The sequence below is a fragment of the Nycticebus coucang genome, chromosome 12 (genome assembly GCF_027406575.1).
Source record: "Nycticebus coucang isolate mNycCou1 chromosome 12, mNycCou1.pri, whole genome shotgun sequence".
Lineage (NCBI taxonomy): Eukaryota > Metazoa > Chordata > Mammalia > Primates > Lorisidae > Nycticebus > Nycticebus coucang.
This window is the reverse complement of record NC_069791.1, coordinates 88,017,355-88,035,322: the sequence shown is the minus strand read 5'-3', so window position 1 is coordinate 88,035,322 and position 17,968 is coordinate 88,017,355. Positions and strand designations below refer to the sequence as shown.

The window sequence follows — 17,968 nt, the reverse complement described above, 5'->3', positions numbered from 1 at the left end:
ACTGATCTTTTTTTTTTTTTGCAGTTTTGGCCGAGGCCGGGCTTGAACCTGCCATTCTGGTATGTGGGGCCAGTGCCCTACTCCTTGAGCCACAGGAGCCGCCCTGTGACTGATCTTTTTCACAATGACTAAATTAATACAATGCTCTTGGCAAGATAAGCAAGCATATAGCATCTGATAATAAAAAGCAAGACGACCATATTTATATATACTCTCTTATCTAATCTTCACAACAACATTGTAAAATCAGAGGCATAACCTCATACATGCTACAGAGGAGGAAACTAAGGACAGGGAAAGCTTACCAAATAATGATGTTGTTCATGATAGTGGTACCAAGCAGAGCTTCCTGCATCCCTTGGACTTCAGCAAAAGTTAGTACAGTCTCCTCAGGGGGCATCAAAAACTGTTTTTCTTTGCTTCTACATTTAAAACAGTATTAAAAACCAGTATTTTGCACCAAAGCAGTTTCTAAGTAGCCCTTCTACACATTATTGAATTATGCGTAACAAAAACTAGCCTAATACCAGCAAAAAAATTAAACCAGAAAATGTGTGTATTGTAAACCTTCATAATGAACATATGTTACTTTCTGAGGGAGTTAGAAAAAGACAAAAGCCATGGAGGAGTCCAGGAGACAGATGGAGTAGAATATGAAAGGAATAAAGAGCTGGAGACCACTGGGCGCAGTGGCTCATGCCTGTAATCCCAGCACTCTTGAGCTCAGGAATTGGAGATGAGCCTAAGCAAGAGCAAGACCCTAACTCTACTAAAAAAAGGTAGAAAAATTAGCTGGGAATTGTGGCAGGCATCTATAGTCCTGGCCACTCAGGAGGCTGAGGTAAAGAGGATCACTTACACCCAAGAGTTTGAGGTTCCTGACATCACTGCACTGTAACCTAGGTAACAGAGTGACAGACTCAGTCTCAAAAAAAAAAAAAAGTTAACTTTCTTTTCTTTTCGAGACAAAGTCTCACTTTGATGCCCTTGGTAGAGTGCCATGGTATCATAGCTCATAGCAACCTCAAACTCTCTGGCTCAAGCGATCCTTTTCCCTCAGCCTCTCAAGTAGCTGGGACTACAGGTGCTGCCACAATGCCTGGCTATTTTTTTAGAGACGAGGTCTCGGTCTTGCTCAGGCTGGTCTTGAACCCATGAGCTCAAGCAATCTGCCTGCCTCAGCCTCCCAGAGTGCTAGGATTATAGGTGTGAATCACCATGCCTAGCTCTAAAAAGTTACTTTATTTTTTTCCTTTTTTTGGCAGTTTTTGGCTGGGGCTGGGTTTGAACCCGCCACCTCCAGCATATGGGGCCAGCGCCCTACTCCTTTGAGCCATAGGCGTTGCCCAAGTTACTTTCTTATTATCTACTCGGATATATTATCCTTGTCTCCTTCCTCTCAATCTTCTCAACCAAGTCCTAGTGATTTTGTCATCTCTTCTCTCACAACTGTCTTCTTGTCATCTACCCTAACATATTTCTTTTTTTTTTGTTAGATCGTAACTGTGTACATTACTGCATTTATGGGGTACAGTGTGCTGATTTTATATACAATTTGGAATGCTTACATCGAACTGGTTAACATAAACTTCATCTCACTTACATATTTTTAATTTAAACAATTATCTGTCTCTTGCCTAGATTACAATAGGTCATGAATAAATAAGACAAACAATGTCCCTGTCCTCTGCATTAGAAAAGATAAATAATAATGAAGTATAATGAATATATGATAAAACGCTATCAGTTCAGTTTTCAACAGGTTGAATTTGAGGTGACTGCAAGATGTCTAATAAATAGGCATTCAAGGCTAGAGTTCAAGAAAGAGCTCACAGGCTCGGCGCCCATAGTACAGTGGTTACGGTGCCAGCTACATACACCAAGGCTGGCAGGTTTGCGCCTGGCCTGGGCCAGCTAAACAATGACAACTGCAGGCTCTGCATCTGCAGCTCAGTAAGTAGGGCGCCAGCCATATGCACCAAAGGTGGCAGGTTCAAGCCTGGCCCTGGCCAGCTTAACAACAATGACAACTGCAGCCAAAAAATAGTCAGGTGTTGTGGTGGGTGCCTGTAGTCCCAGCTACTTAGGAAGCTGAGGCAAGAGAATCACTTAAGCCAGTGGTTCTCAACCTTCCTAATGCCACAGCCCTTTAATACAGTTTCTGTGGGTCGGCACCCACAGGTTGAGAACCACTGGCTTAAGCCCAAGAGTTGGAGGTTGCTGTGAGCTGTGACGCCATAGCACTCTACCAAGGGCGACATAGTGAGACTCTGTCTCAAACAAAAAAGAAAGAGCTCACAACTAGAAATGTATGCCATAGCCAGCATCTAGATGGCCACTGAAGCAATGGACTCCAAATATGTGGAATGAAGACAGATCTATGAACTTGAGGTACTTCTAATGTTTAAGGGGCACCCAGAGATTTCAAAGAAGACCAAAGAAAGAACAAATTACATCTGCTGAGGCTTCCACTCCATTGACTTCTTCCCTGCTAAATCTGGCTTACATCCCTCTATGGAGGTCATGTCTGTTCTATTACATTTATAGCACAACAAAACAACATTCTACTTTCTCTGAAAACTGTGATAAAATCCTACTTTATCTAACAGTTAATATCAACCAATGCTTTTCTTACCCTCCGTCTTCTGCGAATGTCATGATTTCCACCTGCTGATCACAAAGGGTCCCACTGCTACTAACTAGCCTCCTCTTTGTCAGGCCAAGCACAGCTTTAATATTTCCAGATTTCAAGAGTATTTGCTTTTCACTTTCATCATCAGAGAAACAAAATAATGCCCTAAGTCAAACATAAGGAAAAATTAGGAGAAGTCAGGAATAAAGCCTTTACTATTAAAGGACTAGATTAGATTTTAAATGGAAAGTTGTCAGGGAAGTCACTGTATTGATTTCAAACAAAACAAAACAAAACAAATCTCTCTTTAGACCCAAATCCAGATTCTTCCACCTGCACTCAAAACAAGTTGATGGAAAAAAAAAACAAAAAAACAAACAAGTTGATGGAGACAAAGCTAAAGGGGGAAAAAATCCTTCCTTGGGAATTACATACCTGATTTCTCTGATTTCCAAATTTCCCAAAGCTACACAAACAAGATTACAAACATCAGGCACTGGAACTATTTGTAATACTGGAACCTAAATAAAACAAAAGCAGCCAAAAATTACACTTGGTTTTTACATTTTTAATTGATTTTAAATTAAATGTTCTAAAATTTATCTTTTTTTTTTTTTTGTATTTTTACTGTACCAGGATAGTTTCCAACCTTTTTTTTTTTTTGTTTGTTTTTTGTGACAGAGTCCCACTCTGTCATCTTGGGTAGCATGCCATAGCATTAGCCTAGGTCACAGCAACTTCAAACTCCTGGGCTTAAGCGATCATCTTGCCTCAGCCTCCCAAATAGCCAGGACTACAGGCACCTGCCACAACGCCCTGCTAGTTTTTCTATGTTTAGTACAGGTGGGGTTTCCCTTTTGCTCAGGTTGATCTTGAACTCCTGAGCTCAAGCATCTACCTGCCTCAGCCTCCCACCTCCCAGAGTGCTATGATTATAGATAGGAATGAGCCACTGTGCCCAGCTTAGTTTCTAGCATTTGGGCAAATGTGAAAAGGCTCAGAAAACACTCCTTTTTTTCACACAGAGTCTCTCTTTGTTGCCCAGGCTACAGTACTGTGGAGTCAGCCTAACCCACAGCAATCTCAAACTCTTGGGTTCAAGCAATCTTCTTGCCTTAGCCTCCCAAGTAGCTGTAACTATAGGCAGATACCACAATATCTGGCTAATTTTTCTAGTTTTTAGTAGAGATGGGGATCTCCCTCATGCTTGGGCTGGTCTTGAACTCCTCAGCTCAAGTGATCATTCTGCCTCAGCCTCCCAGAGTGCTAGGATTACAAGCATAAGCCACTGTGCCTGGCCTGAAAATACTTTTTTAATAAGCTGTAAATTCAAATAAGCTATATGCATAATAGTGTTTTAATACTTAGCATTTATTTAATGTACTCTATTATTCTAACAATAGGGGAATTCACGAGTAAATTCTAGCATGTGAATGAAGAAAACATGCAGCCATTCAAAATTATGTTTCTTTGCTGAGCTGGCAAAGCACAGAACTAGAACTTGTGGATATAATGAAGAACAAGAATGAAGCACAGACAAGTATAAAGACTATGTAGAAACAAGGAAAAATGTTTTTATGGTAAGCTGAGAAAAGACAGATCTAAAACTTTGAAGCATACTAGGATTGTAGCCACGTAAGGTATACATGAAGGTGGACAAAGACTACAAGGAAATACATATTGAAAAGAAGTAGAAATAATATTTGGACGAAGGGCAAGTTGAAGTCAGAATAGACATAAAATTCCAAGCTTCTCCAAAAGGTCTAGTGTAAAACTGTTTCTAGATAAATCTGTAACGAACAAAAAGTACAACGTTAATGGCAGAGTCTAGATGGTAGATATATGAATGCTCACTGTATAACCTTTTCAGTATGTGTGAAAATTTTAATAATAAAATGTGGGAAGAAAACCTCATTTCCAGTCTGCCTTGCATGCCATAGAATCCAATTGCAATGAGCTGCCATCCATACCCTGTTTCCCCGAAAATAAGACATCCTCTGAAAATAAGACCTACTTACAGGAAAGATAAGACATCCCCTGAAAATAAGACCTAGCACATCTTTGGGAGCACACCTTAAAATAAGACAATGTCTTATTTTAAAGACAGGGTATTATCATGCAATTGAGCACAAAGATCTCTTTGGGCTCTAAGATTCCCACTTACCTCTGTGAAATGCCAGGTATAAATGTTTTTCCACTCCCAAGCATCCAGAGGTTTCCAAAGAGAAACTACATATTCACAAGCAGTTATGATACATGGCTCTTTAAAACCAGCTATTTCCCACCACATGGCACTCACATCCACCGAACAGGAACCTGAAGGATTCTGACACAAAATGGCAACAAGAAAAAAGTTGAGGTCTCAGGAAAAAAAAAAAAAAAAAAAAGAATTAGATAAAATACTAAGTAAAATTTTTCCCTTTCCCCCCCCCTTATTTCATATTTTCTATTTAATTCTATTTTTATTCCTTGCTTCCATTTCCTGGTGACGAGATAGCCATAAAAGTAAAGTTTTAAAGTTTTATGCAGGTCAAAAGAAAGAGGTTCTTTTTTTATTTTTGGTTTTGGGTTTTTTTTTTTTTTTGAGACAGGGTCTTACTCTGTGGCCAGAGCTCTCAAACAGCTAGGATTACAAGCCTGAGCCACTATGGTCAGCCCAGAAGAAAGAGCTTTGTGGTTCTTATGAAACTAAAAAATTTGCCTATAATACTTACATTATCATATATTAAAAAACATATAGCATCAGAATCAGAGTAAGTTCTGATTTAATCACAGAAAGATAGCTCATAAAAACTTATCTGAAAATAAAAGACCATGATAAAGCACTCATGGGTTGAACAGGGAATAGCATTGACAATATACATTAATCTCCAACTATGACAAGGAGAACACTATGTAACCCAACCCACAGAGCATGGCCAAAGCTGTACTTCCAAGAAAATCATAATCACAAAGGCAATTATCAGAAAACAAGAAAAAAATTAAAATAAAGCAAGTAAACAGCACAGAAAGTAAGTAAAAGAACAAAGAACAATCAAAAACAGGAATGATTATAATTATTACAAATACAAAAATAAATTAGCTAGGAAACAAAGAAAAACCCCAATTAATAACCAATACAACCAAAACTAGTTTGTTTTTCTTTTAAAGACTAACAGAATGAACAACTCTCTTAAGTCTGATGTTGGAAAAGCACCTGTAGAAATGTGGGAATGGGGAAAGAAAGGCTTAACTGCATATACACAGATAAAAAATCTATAATAATAAATAATTTTTTTTTTTTGAGACAGAGTCTCAAGCTGATGCCCTGAGTAGAGTGCTGTGGCATCACAGCTCACAGCAATCTCCAACTCTTGGGCTTAAGGGATTCTCTTGCCTCAGTCTCCCAAGTAACTAGGACTACAGGTATCTGCCAAAACACCCAGCTTTTTTTTGTTGTTGTTGCAGTTGTTATTGTTGTTTAGTTGGCCTGGGCCAGGTTCAAACCAGCCAGCCTCAGAGTATGTGACTGTCGCCCTACCCACAGAGCTACAGGCACCGCCCAATAATAAATAACTTTTAACGTACAAATTTGAAAATATAAATGAAATGGTTGGTTTCTAAAGAAACTAAGTTATCAAAATTGACTCAAAAGAGTTTTGAAACATAGCAAAGGTATTGCTATGTATCTTTTACAGAAAAGTAATCTGGGGCTCAGAGGTTACATAATTTGCCCCAGGTGATACAGCCAGTAATTGGCAGAAGTATTTCATATGGATTTGAAGCTCCTTCCTCCCCACCAGTACTTTTCCATGTGGAGAACTTTTGTACCCTTATTCTCACTACCTCCCCTAGGACATTTAGTCATGTCTTAGACCATTTTCAGTTGTCACACAGCACAGAAAAGATTAACTATTCACGATATCAAAATCTAGATCTGCTACCTCCTTTTTTTTGAGACAGAGTCTCACTTTGTCACCCTTGATAGAATGCCATAGCATCATAGCTCACCGCACCCTCAAACTCCTGGGCTTAAGTGATTTTCTTGCCTCAACCTCCCAAATAGCTGGGACTAGAGGCGCCCCCCACAACACCCAGCTATTTTTAGAGACGAGGTCTTGCTCTGGCTCAGGCTGACCTTGAACCTGTGAACTTAGGCAATCCACTTGCCTCAGCCCCCCAAGTGCTGGGATTACAGGTGTGAGCCACTGCACCCAGCCTTTGCTATCCATTTTCTTAAAAAATAAAGTAAAAGCACCATAACTGATTTTTCTAGAAATATCACAGTCTTTCGGTAGAAGAGACATGAATGATTGGGTTTCACTTTTTCTGTCAAAATGCCTGACTTAAGTTTAGATACTAAGTTGAATTATTTAGCCTAAGTTGTTCTTGGCAATAGTTTGACATATAAATAAACTTCAGAAGAGCTCAGAATATAAATAGAGATAAATATTGTGAAAAATAATTCAAATTTGTTTACCAATTTACTTAATAGCATTAAATAAAGAATAAAGTTCTATGATTGAATTCCTTTCAATTTTCTTATTAATTCAGTAAATGTTTCACATGTAAGACACAAGACACATTACATGGGTATAGTCTTCTGACCTTTAACTTTGAAACCAACTGTAGGCTGCCTGGGTTTAAGCTATCACAAGCAGGAACATCTGCTATTTCAGTCTGTGGAAACAAAAGTCATACCATTAATCTATACGTCATGAATGTCTGTCTGCATTACTCACTCATCAAATGTTTACTTTATGTTTTTATTTCCTCTGATAAGAGCAGCAAAGCTCCAAATGCAATTGCTTCACTGATGACAGAGAACAGGAGCCCCAATATTTAAAAGAAATATATTTTAATTACTCTTAATTTCCCCAGAATGAGTTTGATATTTACAATGAAGTCATATCAAAGAAACATATTAAAACATACTTAAGTACCGAGGAGGTCAATGTGTAAGAAAGTCATGCTGTCCATATTCACTACTAAGACATTTCATTCCTTCAGAGAAAATTTCACAAAGAAAACAATTGTACCTGTTCTATGGAATGTTTATGTAACTCCTGGGATGTATTTCCACAGAGCTGATTGTCTTTGAAAGCGAATGACTCAACAGAGAGAGGTGTTGCTTGCGGGCCAGAGTTGGAGTCACAGGCAGGTTGTCCTTGCCTACCCGACGCATGCAGGCTGGTATTCAGTTTTGGTGGGCTAGCTGAACTACTGAATTGTTTACTATTATTAGCAAGACTTACTGTGTCTTTCAAGTGAGAAAGTTGGGGTGTAGAGCAAGTTTGTCCAATACCCACTGTAGATACTTTTTCATAACATGCTTGGGAGCCAAATTCTGGAGTGATACCTAAGATGGGGAAAGCAGGTGAACATACATTTGCGGTAAGTCTGTCATTCTCATCAGGTGCAACAGTGTTCAAGGGAGTGAAAAGTAACATAGATGAAGAAAGGTCCTTCTTTGTAGGCTTGTTTTTTAGGTCTGACAGTTTAGAATCTGATTTTCCTGGCAAAATAATAAGTTCCTCTTCCACGTCCTCCGTTTCTGTATCTACTTGTTTAGGAATCTGTTCCTCTGGAACAATAATACAATTTTCCCCCTTAAGATGCCTCTCTTTATAAATATTTGATTCCGACGGTTTAATTGGGTTTTTTGAGCAAGACTTCAGTTTTTCAAGCTTAAGAGGCCCAAAGTCTTCATCAGGTAACTGAAAGTCTATGATACTGAGGAAAGATGACAGTTGCTTTAAACTCAGAATTTTGTTTTTATGAAAAGGAGTATTGAAAGCATCATCATCCAAAGCTAAATAAGCATTATCACTGGAAGACAAGTTCTTTTTTTGATGATAACCTTCTTTCCCTAAAATAGAAAATAAGCAACAACAAATAGTTAAAAAAAACCAGAAACAACAACAAAAGAGACATTAGAGACATTAATACCCAATAAAGAATGAGTTTCTAAACTCAAATATAGTGGAAAATATTAATTACTTTTCCCAGGCAGTTCTTTGAAACCTGAGTAAAGAGTCCGAAATGGTCACATGCATGGTTAACGCTATCATTCAGTACTACCCAAAATAGTGTATTGCTGACAGCATTAACTGGGAGAAGGAAGAGTAGGGTCAAGTCCCAGCTTAACCACTGATTTGCTGTATAACCTTGGGCAAGTTAATTCAGTCCATTTTCCCTCCTCTCACTGTCCCTCTTAAGGGAAATAGACTAAAAATCTCTAAATTTCCGCCTACCTCTAGAATTATGATTCTACCAAAATAGTCTACAAAATGCTGGCTGTTCTCATTAAAGAAAACTTAATCTCCTTTTCGACCAAAGAGTAATTTAAAGCTCTTAATGTGAATGGAATCCTGTATCATTCAAAATGTAGTTAAATCCAACTGATGACTAGATAAACAAACCATGGTACATACACACGATGGAATGACGGAATATTATTCAGCCATAAAAAGGAATGGAATACTGATACACACTATGACATGGACATTATCTTGAAAACATTATGCTAAGTGAAAGCAGCCAGACACAAAGGACACGTATTGTACAATCTCATTTATATGAAATATCCCAGAATAGGTAACTTGTAAATCCACAGAGATAAAACGTAGATTGGTGGTTGCCTGCAGCGAGGTGGAGTAGGGAGAGGAAATCAGAAAGCAATTACTTAACAGGTATGAGGTTTTGGGGTAATAAAAATGTTTTAAAACGAGATAGAAGTGGTAGTTGCACATTGTAGATGTACTAAATGCCACTGAATTGTCCACTTAACTAAATATGGCAATTTTGTTATGGGAATGTCACCTCAAGAAAACTAAATGTAGCTTCTGTTTACTAAAAGGGAAGCAGACTATTTCAAAGCACTGTATGAATAAATAGTTTCTAAATTATTACTGGATTGCCTACTTTGTGATTCTTTTTTTTTTTTTTTTTTAAGAGACAGAGTCTCATTTTATCGCTCTCGGTAGAGCACGGTGGCGTCACAGCTAACAGCAACCTGGGCTTAGGTGATTTCTCTTGTCTCAGCCTCCTGAGTAGCTGGGACTACAGGCACTCGCCACAACACCTGGCTATTTTTTGTTGCAGCTTGGCCGGGGCCAGCGCCCTACCCACTGAGCCACAGGCGCCGCCCTATGATTCTTTTGTATTCCTGTTAACTTAGAAGAGTATGAAATAAGTCATAATTATTATTTTGGAATTAATTAATCATAGCTCACAGACCAAAGTATTTGTTTAGTGCAGTGGTTCTCAATGTCCATAATGCTACGGCCCTTTAATACAGTTCCTATGGGTCATGACCCACAGATTGAGAACCGCTGGTTTAGTGGTACACTGCTACCTGTTTTTGTACATAAAGTTCTTCTAAAACATGTCACATGTACACATTGTCTTTGGCTGCACAGTTCCTTCTTTGTCTTTTTTTTTTTTTTTTTTTTTTTTGAGACAGTATCTCATTCTGTTACATAGGCTAGAGTGCAGAAGCACAATCATAGCTCACTGCAGGCTTGAGTTTCCAGGCTCAAGTGATCCTATTGCCTCAGCCTGATCTTCCCACCTTGGCCTCCCAAGTAGTTGACATTAAAGGTGTGCACCATTGTGCCTGGCTGATTCTTACTTTTTAATTATTTTTTTTGTAGGAAAGAAAGCTTGTCTGAAACTACTGGCCTCAAACAATCCTCCCACCTTGGCCTCCCAAAGTGTTGGCAATATAGATGCGTGCCTGGAAACACCAAAGTTGAGTAGTTGAGACAAAGAACACATATACTCCATCCCTACAGTGAATTACCCAGTTCTTGTGCTCAGTTTATCAGATATAATTAACTCCCAAGCAAATGAATTCAATGTTTAAATTATGACACAGCCTTCCTTGCCAATCTTCAAAATTTTGTGTCCCACGAACCTTAGAGACAACATTAGCTATTTTATCCAAAAAACTTGTTCAGGACTTTTTATTACATGATCGCTCTAAGAAAGTCAGTTAGTGTATTTTTACTCTAACACACATTCAGAAACATGTCCTATATTGCTACCTGTGGATAAAAATTGTGCTGTACCTGAATAAATATTAATAACAGGTAAACACCCAATATATTTTCCTTTTCAGTATCCATTTCTCAACCACATCAGTGAACTTTGATACCACACTGCCAAGTGTGATTCCTGGCTGTCATTTTTTTTTTTTTTTTGGAGACAGCGTCTCAAGCTGTCACCCTGCTTAGAGTGCCGTGGCATCACAGCTCACAGCAACCTCTTGGGCTTAAACGATTCTTTTGCGTGACCTGGCTGTCATTTTAATTAAATTAATTAAAGTCACTTTAATCTCCCTGTGCCTTAGTTTCCTCATCTGTGAAGTAAGGATTCTGCCTCATGTAGGATTGCTATGATGATTCATGTTAGTATCTGTACAGCATTTAGAAAGTACCACAAGGGCGGCGCCTGTGGCTCAGTCGGTAAGGCGCCGGCCCCATATACTGAGGGCGGCGGGTTCAAACCCGGCCCTGGCTGAACTGCAACCAAAAAATGGCTGGGCATTGTAGTGGGCGCCTGTAGTCCCAGCTACTCGGGAGGCTGAGGCAAGAGAATCGCTTAAGCCCAGGAGTTGGAGTTTGCTGTGAGCTGTATGATGCCATAGTACTCTACTGAGGACCATAAAGTGAGACTCTGTCTCTACAAAAAAAAAAAAAAATAGAAAGTACCACACAGTAATTGTTAGTTATCATCATCAAACATTTTGATTTACCAGGAACTTTTTCTTACCGTAAATAATCCCTGTTTTATTCTGATATTTGTGCAAGATGAATTCATTCTGAGAACTGTTAATACCCAACATGCTGGAAGCTGGCAAAGGTAGTTCATGATGATCTGATGCTGGGATACAGATTGTTTTTCCTCTTTGTCTTCTACCAAATGGCTGGGTAACTGCGTTCCCAGAAGTGTCATTATCTTCAGTGGATCCAGTGGGAGAGCTGACTTCAGTTTCTGAGAGAAGTTTCTGATTCCTTGAACTTGGCTGTTCTGTGCATGTGTCAGACATCCTAATTTTACTTTGGTCAGTTTTCTCATCAGAAAGGTTTAAGTTTTTACTTGCTTTCTTACTTTTAGATCCTTTTTTCCTGATGCCCAAATGACTTTGAATTACAGCCTCCAGGGCTAGTTTTCTCTGGCAATTTGACATATGTCGCGTTGTTCTAATATAATATTCTGCAGGAAACAGAAGGCCATCAAGCATTGTGCAAGAATGCATTTGATTTTCTGTAGAAGCAGGAGAGATTGCTTCTAGGACAAGACTCTTAGACTGACTCAGAGCCTCATTTTCTTGGTAAGATTCATTTCTATCCTTAAGAGCATCACCGGGAGAATGTAAAGATTTCTCTATGTGATTATTTTCTTTTAAGTTTTGGTCTTTGTTTCCTGGTAAGTTATTGTGAGTGACTTCATTTATAGAACATGAATTATCTGCCTCTGAATTAAGACTTCTAGATACCTGGCCACTTGCACTTATAGCTTTATTTACTACTAGGTTATCTGTAAATACAGTCATTTTTTTGCCTTGTGCCTTCAGGTTTACAGATGAAGCAAGGTTAATGTTTTTTAAGCCCCCAGTAATAAGTTCGCAGTTACTACTTTTAGGAGGCGTATGTTCCAGGTACTGACTATTACTGCTATATGATGAAGTATGCAGAGAAACTGTAGTCTCCCTGGGGAAATTCGTTCCCTTTACAAGTGTATCAACACTTCTTTCTGGTGGGGCAGTGGGTGGAATTAATTCACCCTTTCCATCACTTTCTCTCACTTGTGCTGGACAATTTGGAAGTTCAGACTTGGGAGGACTTGAGAGATGAGTGCTTAGTTTAGTTACTGGGGGGTTAGGATTTTCGCTACTGATTTCTCTCTTTAGTCTTTTTTCAGAGAGTATGAGTGAATCAGTGTCAAAGACACATTCTCTCTCCTGTGAAATAAATGTTTTCTTCTGCTTTTTTCTCCTCCCTGGCATTTTACTTTGACTTTGCTTATTATCAGGGCCACTGACCCTTTGTGAAAAATGTTCTTGGGTATCATCTGTTCTTTGTATAAGTAATCCTTCTGGGCCATCTCCAGCGTTAGAAGACCCAGGGTCAACATCATGTGTAACAGATGTCTTTTTTCTGGTTTCCTCATCAAGATGGGTGTTGAATTGTAACTTGCCATAAAGAGATACTTTGCTTTTAGGTTCTAAGGAGGAAAAAAACATATGTAACTAATATTCTCCTTTAAAAATGAAACAAAAAATTAATCCATGTTTATTTTTAAAGAGCATATATAAATACTACCAAATATTTATTTAAGAAAGAATCAATGGCATTTCATTAAGGCAGATCCAAGTTCAAGTTTTTAAAATACTAACACACTATGGAATTTTAGGTAAAGATAAACAATATAAACAAATAGAATTGTTCTTAATAAAGTATTTTTAGGCAGGGCGTGGTGGCTTTACACCTGTAATCCTAGCACTCTAAGAGGCCAAGGTGGGAGGATAGCTTGAGCTCAGGAGTTTGAGATCAGCTTGACTAAGAGTGAGGTCCCTACTAAAAATAGAAAAAGCCAGGTGTGTGTGTATAGTCCCAGCTACTCAGGAGGCTGAGGCAGGAGAATCGCTTGAGCCCAAGGGTTTGAGGTTGCTGTGAGTTGTGATGATACCACTGCACTCTAGCTTGGGCAACAGAGAGAGACTCTGTCTCCTAAAAAGTATTTTTTAAAACAAAATATTATCTATTTTTTATCACAATCATTTTTTAGCTTTTTTTTTTTTGAGACAAAGCCTCAAGCTATTGTCCTGGGTAGAGTGCTGTGGCGTCACAGCTCACAGCAATCTCCACCTACCTCCTGGGTTTAAGTGATTCTCTTGCTTCAGCCTCCCGAGTAGCTGGGACTTGCCCGCCACAACTCCCAGCTATTTTTTGTCATTGTTTGGCAGGCCCAGGCTGGATTCAAACTTGCCAGCTCAGATGTATGTGGCTGGCGCCCTAGCCGCTTGAGCCACAGGCGCCACTCCATTTTTTAACTTACCAAATTTTTGACCTCATATTATTTTTTGTTTTCTGGCTCAAGTAATTTAATAACACTCCCATCTCAAATGGCCCCCAATTTTATAGTTATAAATTACTTGAATTTAAACACCAGAAATTTTTTGAGATAGGGTCTTACTTTGTTGCCAGGGCCTCTTAGAGTTGCAGGGGTGTCATCATAGTTCAATGCGACCCCAAATTCTTGGGTGCTAGTGATCCTCCTGCCTTGGCCTCCTGAGTAGCTGGGATTATAGGTGTTCACCACTATGCCCAACTGCCTTTTTTTTTTTTTTTTTTTTTAAGAGAGACGAAGTCTTCCTATGTTGTCCAACCTGGTCTCAAAGTCTTGGCCTCAAGTGATCCTCCTGCCTTGCCCTCCCAAAGTGCTAGCATTATAGCCATTAAGTCACAACACCCGGCCATTGTTTTTTAGGAGTATTTCCATCCACATTCTTCACTCTGTTCATACATAAATACTTAAATTTTCTTTTTCTTTCTTGGTTTGTAAAGTTTATTTAATTATTTTTTTAGATAGAGGGTCTTGCTCTGTCATCCAGGCTGAAGTACAGCAGCACAATCATAGCTCACTACAACCTCAAACATCTGGGCATGCAATCCTCCTGCCTCAGCCTCTCGAACAGCTCAGACTATAAGCACGCACCAGCATGCCAGGTTAATTTTTTAAATTTTTTGGTAGATATGGGGTATTGCTGTGTTGCCCAGGCTGGTCTTGAACTCCCAGCCTTAAGCAAATCTCCTGCCTTGGCCTCCCAAAGTATTGGGATTACAGGCATGAGTCACTGTGCCTGGCCAACTTTTTTTTTTTTTTTTGTAGAGACAGAGTCTCACTTTATGGCCCTCGGTAGAGTGCCGTGGCCTCACACAGCTCACAGCAACCTCCAACTCCTGGGCTTAAGCGATTCTCTTGCCTCAGCCTCCCGAGTAGCTGGGACTACAGGCGCCCGCCACAATGCCCGGCTATTTTTTGGTTGCAGTTTGGCCGGGGCTGGGTTTGAACCCGCCACCCTCGGCATATGGGGCCGGCGCCTTACTGAGCCACAGGTGCCGCCCTGGCCAACTTTTTTTTAATATAATCTTTCCAATATTTAAATAGTAACTATAATTTCTAAAAGTCAGAGGGGGAAAAAAGCAACCAAATAAAATATTCCATTGAAAACATAGCTTATTGAGTGGATCTCATGTCATATGGATTTTATGTTAAGTAAAAAGAGTCTATTACTAGTCCTTGTCTTCAGTCTGTGAGAAAAAGAACAGCTAAATATATCTGGAAAATGAATTATTATTACAATGTCTAAGCATAAATGAATGGGCTAGCTTTACCTGAGTGGTTTATCTGTGGTGAGATTTCCTGCTGGGGCAAGCAATCTTGTTCTACTGTTTTCTTAATAGTATTCTTAACCTTTTCAGCTCTTTGGGCACGCTAAAGAAAACAAAAGAAGCTCAAGAAATAAACAGTTTTAAAAGCTTCATTACTGTCAAGAATTGTTTTTATATAGTTTGTACTACATGTATAACATCTTAAGAGTACAATTCACTTACCTGAAGGCGGGCTAGTGTCTTGCTGTATTCCCTTTTCAAGAATGCTAATTTTTCCTTCAACTGGAAGAAGAAAAACACCAACAATACTGAGCAGCTGGAAAGGCAGAGTCAAAGGGAAGTGACCACCAGACATGAACATGTAGTGCTCAGAGGGTCCCTCAGCAAGACGCAGTGGTGGGAGTGGCACTGGCTCATCCTGACTTACTTTCAAGTGTCAAAAAGCACCAAGCTCTTTATTATTTCAGGAGCTTTGCACAAACAGTTCTTATCACCTGGGGCATTTCCTCTCCTGGCTAATTCCTACTGATTCCTCAAGCCTTCGCTTAGATTTTTATTTTGGGGGGTAGCAGACCTTTAGGTCTGTCTCCAAATCTAGGTCAAACACTCCACCCCCTCCTCTGTGCTTCCCTTATTACAGTATTTACCACACCATGTTGCTTATTTATTCCTCTGTTTTACCCCATCACCTTGAGATCCTCAAAGATAGCAGGCAGAAGCTGCTATCTTCAGTCATTGAACAATGGAATCTTTTACTTGTCAGTTAATGGTCTAGGTATCTCTACCATCTGAAACAATAGCTGACACATAGTAGTATGCTAGAGACAGAGTAGTCAGGGCAATCTACGTACAGTGAGAGATACAGATAATAAAACAGAGAAGATGATTTTACAAGGTTATAAAAACTTAGATAAGCAGGGTGATATGAGAGAACTATTAGCTTATTGATGGGATTACTTTAGCTAGAGTGGTCAGGAAAGCATGTCTGAGAACTGCCATTTGAGCCTAGACCTGAAGGAGGAGGAAGCCAGCTTTGCCAGGAATAGAGGGAGGTATCCTAGGCAGGGAGAACCACAATGTATAAGCTCCATGGTGGAATGGATTAAGCATATCTGAGGAACACAAAGAAGGCCAGTGAAGTTGGTGCTTTCACTGCTGAATTCCCAGCCAGGCACACAGAAGGCATTCAATAAAGATGTATTAAATAAATAAATGAACAGGGCTGAGTCAAATTACTCTTCTCTGAAAGTTTAGATTCCCTTTGTCACCTGTGGGTCAAAGGATTCTCTTAACAGCAAAGCCATCCTGTTTTTCTGCTTTCTAGGAACCTATTAGGGGCACTTATCCTAATAAAACATCACCAAGATTTCTATCCTCAGAATCTGTCTTTTAAAAAAAAAAAAAAAAACCTACTACCTGCAAAACTTGCTAATAGACAGGTTGCCAACTGTGTGAATTTTTAACTGAGTTTTCTTTCTCGCATTCTGTTTATCACAGCGCTTCTGGTACTAAAGGAGTCCCTCTGTCCCTACTCATTCTCTCTCTCTCTTTTTTTTTTCTGAGACAGAACCTTAGTCACCCTGGGATTGAGTGCCCCTACTTCATAGCTCACAGCAACCTCAAACTCCTGGGCTCAAGCGATCCTCTTGCCTCAAGCGAGCCTCCAGAGTAGCTGGGACTACAGGTGCCTACCACAACAGGAAGGTTAGTTTTTGTTTTCTGTTTTTAGTAGAGACGGGTATTGCTCTTGCTCTACTCAGATGATCCACTTGCCTAGGCCTCCCAAAGTGCTGGGACTACAGTTGTGACCCCCCACCCACGGCCCCTACTCATTCTCAAATACACAATAATAAAAATAGCTGACGCTTTTATTATGTGTTTCAGTTAGCGCTATGGACTTTTCTTTTTTTTTTTTTTTGTGGAGACAGAGTGTCACTGTACCGCCCTCGGTAGAGTGCCGTGGCGTCACACGGCTCACAGCAACCTCCAACTCCTGGGCTTAGGCGATTCTGTTGCCTCAGCCTCCCGAGTAGCTGGGACTACAGGCGCCCGCCACAACGCCCGGCCATTTTTCTGTTGCAGTTTGGCCGGGGCTGGGTCCGAACCTGCCACCCTTGGCATATGGGGCTGGCGCCCTACTCACTGAGCCACAGGCGCCGCCCAGGCGCTATGGACTTTTCTAAGTGATGTCTATATATTGACTCCTTTAACACTCACAATAACCCTACTAAGTAGATTTTGTTATCATCCTCATTTTATATAAAAGCAATTGAAACAGATTAAAAAATTTGTCTAGAATCATGCAGTTTATAACCGATTTTATAAACCCAAGTAGCAAGATTTTAGACTATGTACCCTTAACCCTTATGCTAGCCTGCTTCCCACCAACTTTACCAATATCTGAGAATTATCTTCTTTACTTGTAAATGATCTTTCTCACCCCCACCAGAAGGTAAGCCAAGGCAAAACTAATGATTTAATGTGAATGAGTTTGGCACAATTTAGCACAGCAAACACAAGATACATTCAAGTTATTAACATCAGCACATGCTGGAAACAACCTAACGGTCTATCAGTAGAGTAATATGAAAAGAAACGAGGGTATTTTTTTTTGTTGTTGCAGTTTTTGGCCGGAGCTGGGTTTGAACCCACCAACTCTGGCCTATGGGGCCGGCGCCCTACTCCTTTGAGCCACAGGCGCCGCCCAAAACGAAGGTACTTTCAAACTATAACATACTTAATGGAACTTTTTTCAAAAGTAGGGTGAATGTGTCCCAGCACGAATGCTAAACATGAAGAAAAATGGAAGCTGCAGAAGCATCCTGATCATACCATTTATGAACATTCTACTCTCCAAAATAAAATAACAGTATTACTTGGTGGCTAGCGATACACTCCTCCCCCTCCACAGACACAAACATTAGAAGGAAAAGATCTCGAAGTACCAAACTGTTAA

At 39.7% G+C, this 17,968-nt stretch overlaps 1 protein-coding gene across 4 annotated transcripts in view; it reads right to left on the bottom strand.

Moving 5' to 3' along the window:
- The window catches only part of PALB2 (partner and localizer of BRCA2), a 34,572-nt gene that overhangs the window by 16,150 nt on the left and 454 nt on the right, over window positions 1-17,968 (bottom strand). For 3 of the 4 annotated variants that reach the window (XM_053556917.1, XM_053556920.1, XM_053556918.1), the window contains exons 2-10: window positions 15,235-15,294; window positions 15,016-15,115; window positions 11,387-12,841; window positions 7,651-8,480; window positions 7,220-7,291; window positions 4,797-4,958; window positions 3,068-3,153; window positions 2,636-2,797; window positions 306-422 (exon numbers count right to left, since the gene is read on the bottom strand). In XM_053556917.1, the coding sequence (XP_053412892.1) occupies window positions 306-422; window positions 2,636-2,797; window positions 3,068-3,153; window positions 4,797-4,958; window positions 7,220-7,291; window positions 7,651-8,480; window positions 11,387-12,841; window positions 15,016-15,115; window positions 15,235-15,294 (3,044 nt within the window). The remainder of the gene's footprint in view (window positions 1-305; window positions 423-2,635; window positions 2,798-3,067; window positions 3,154-4,796; window positions 4,959-7,219; window positions 7,292-7,650; window positions 8,481-11,386; window positions 12,842-15,015; window positions 15,116-15,234; window positions 15,295-17,968) is intronic. The other variant, XM_053556919.1, reaches the window with a different exon arrangement.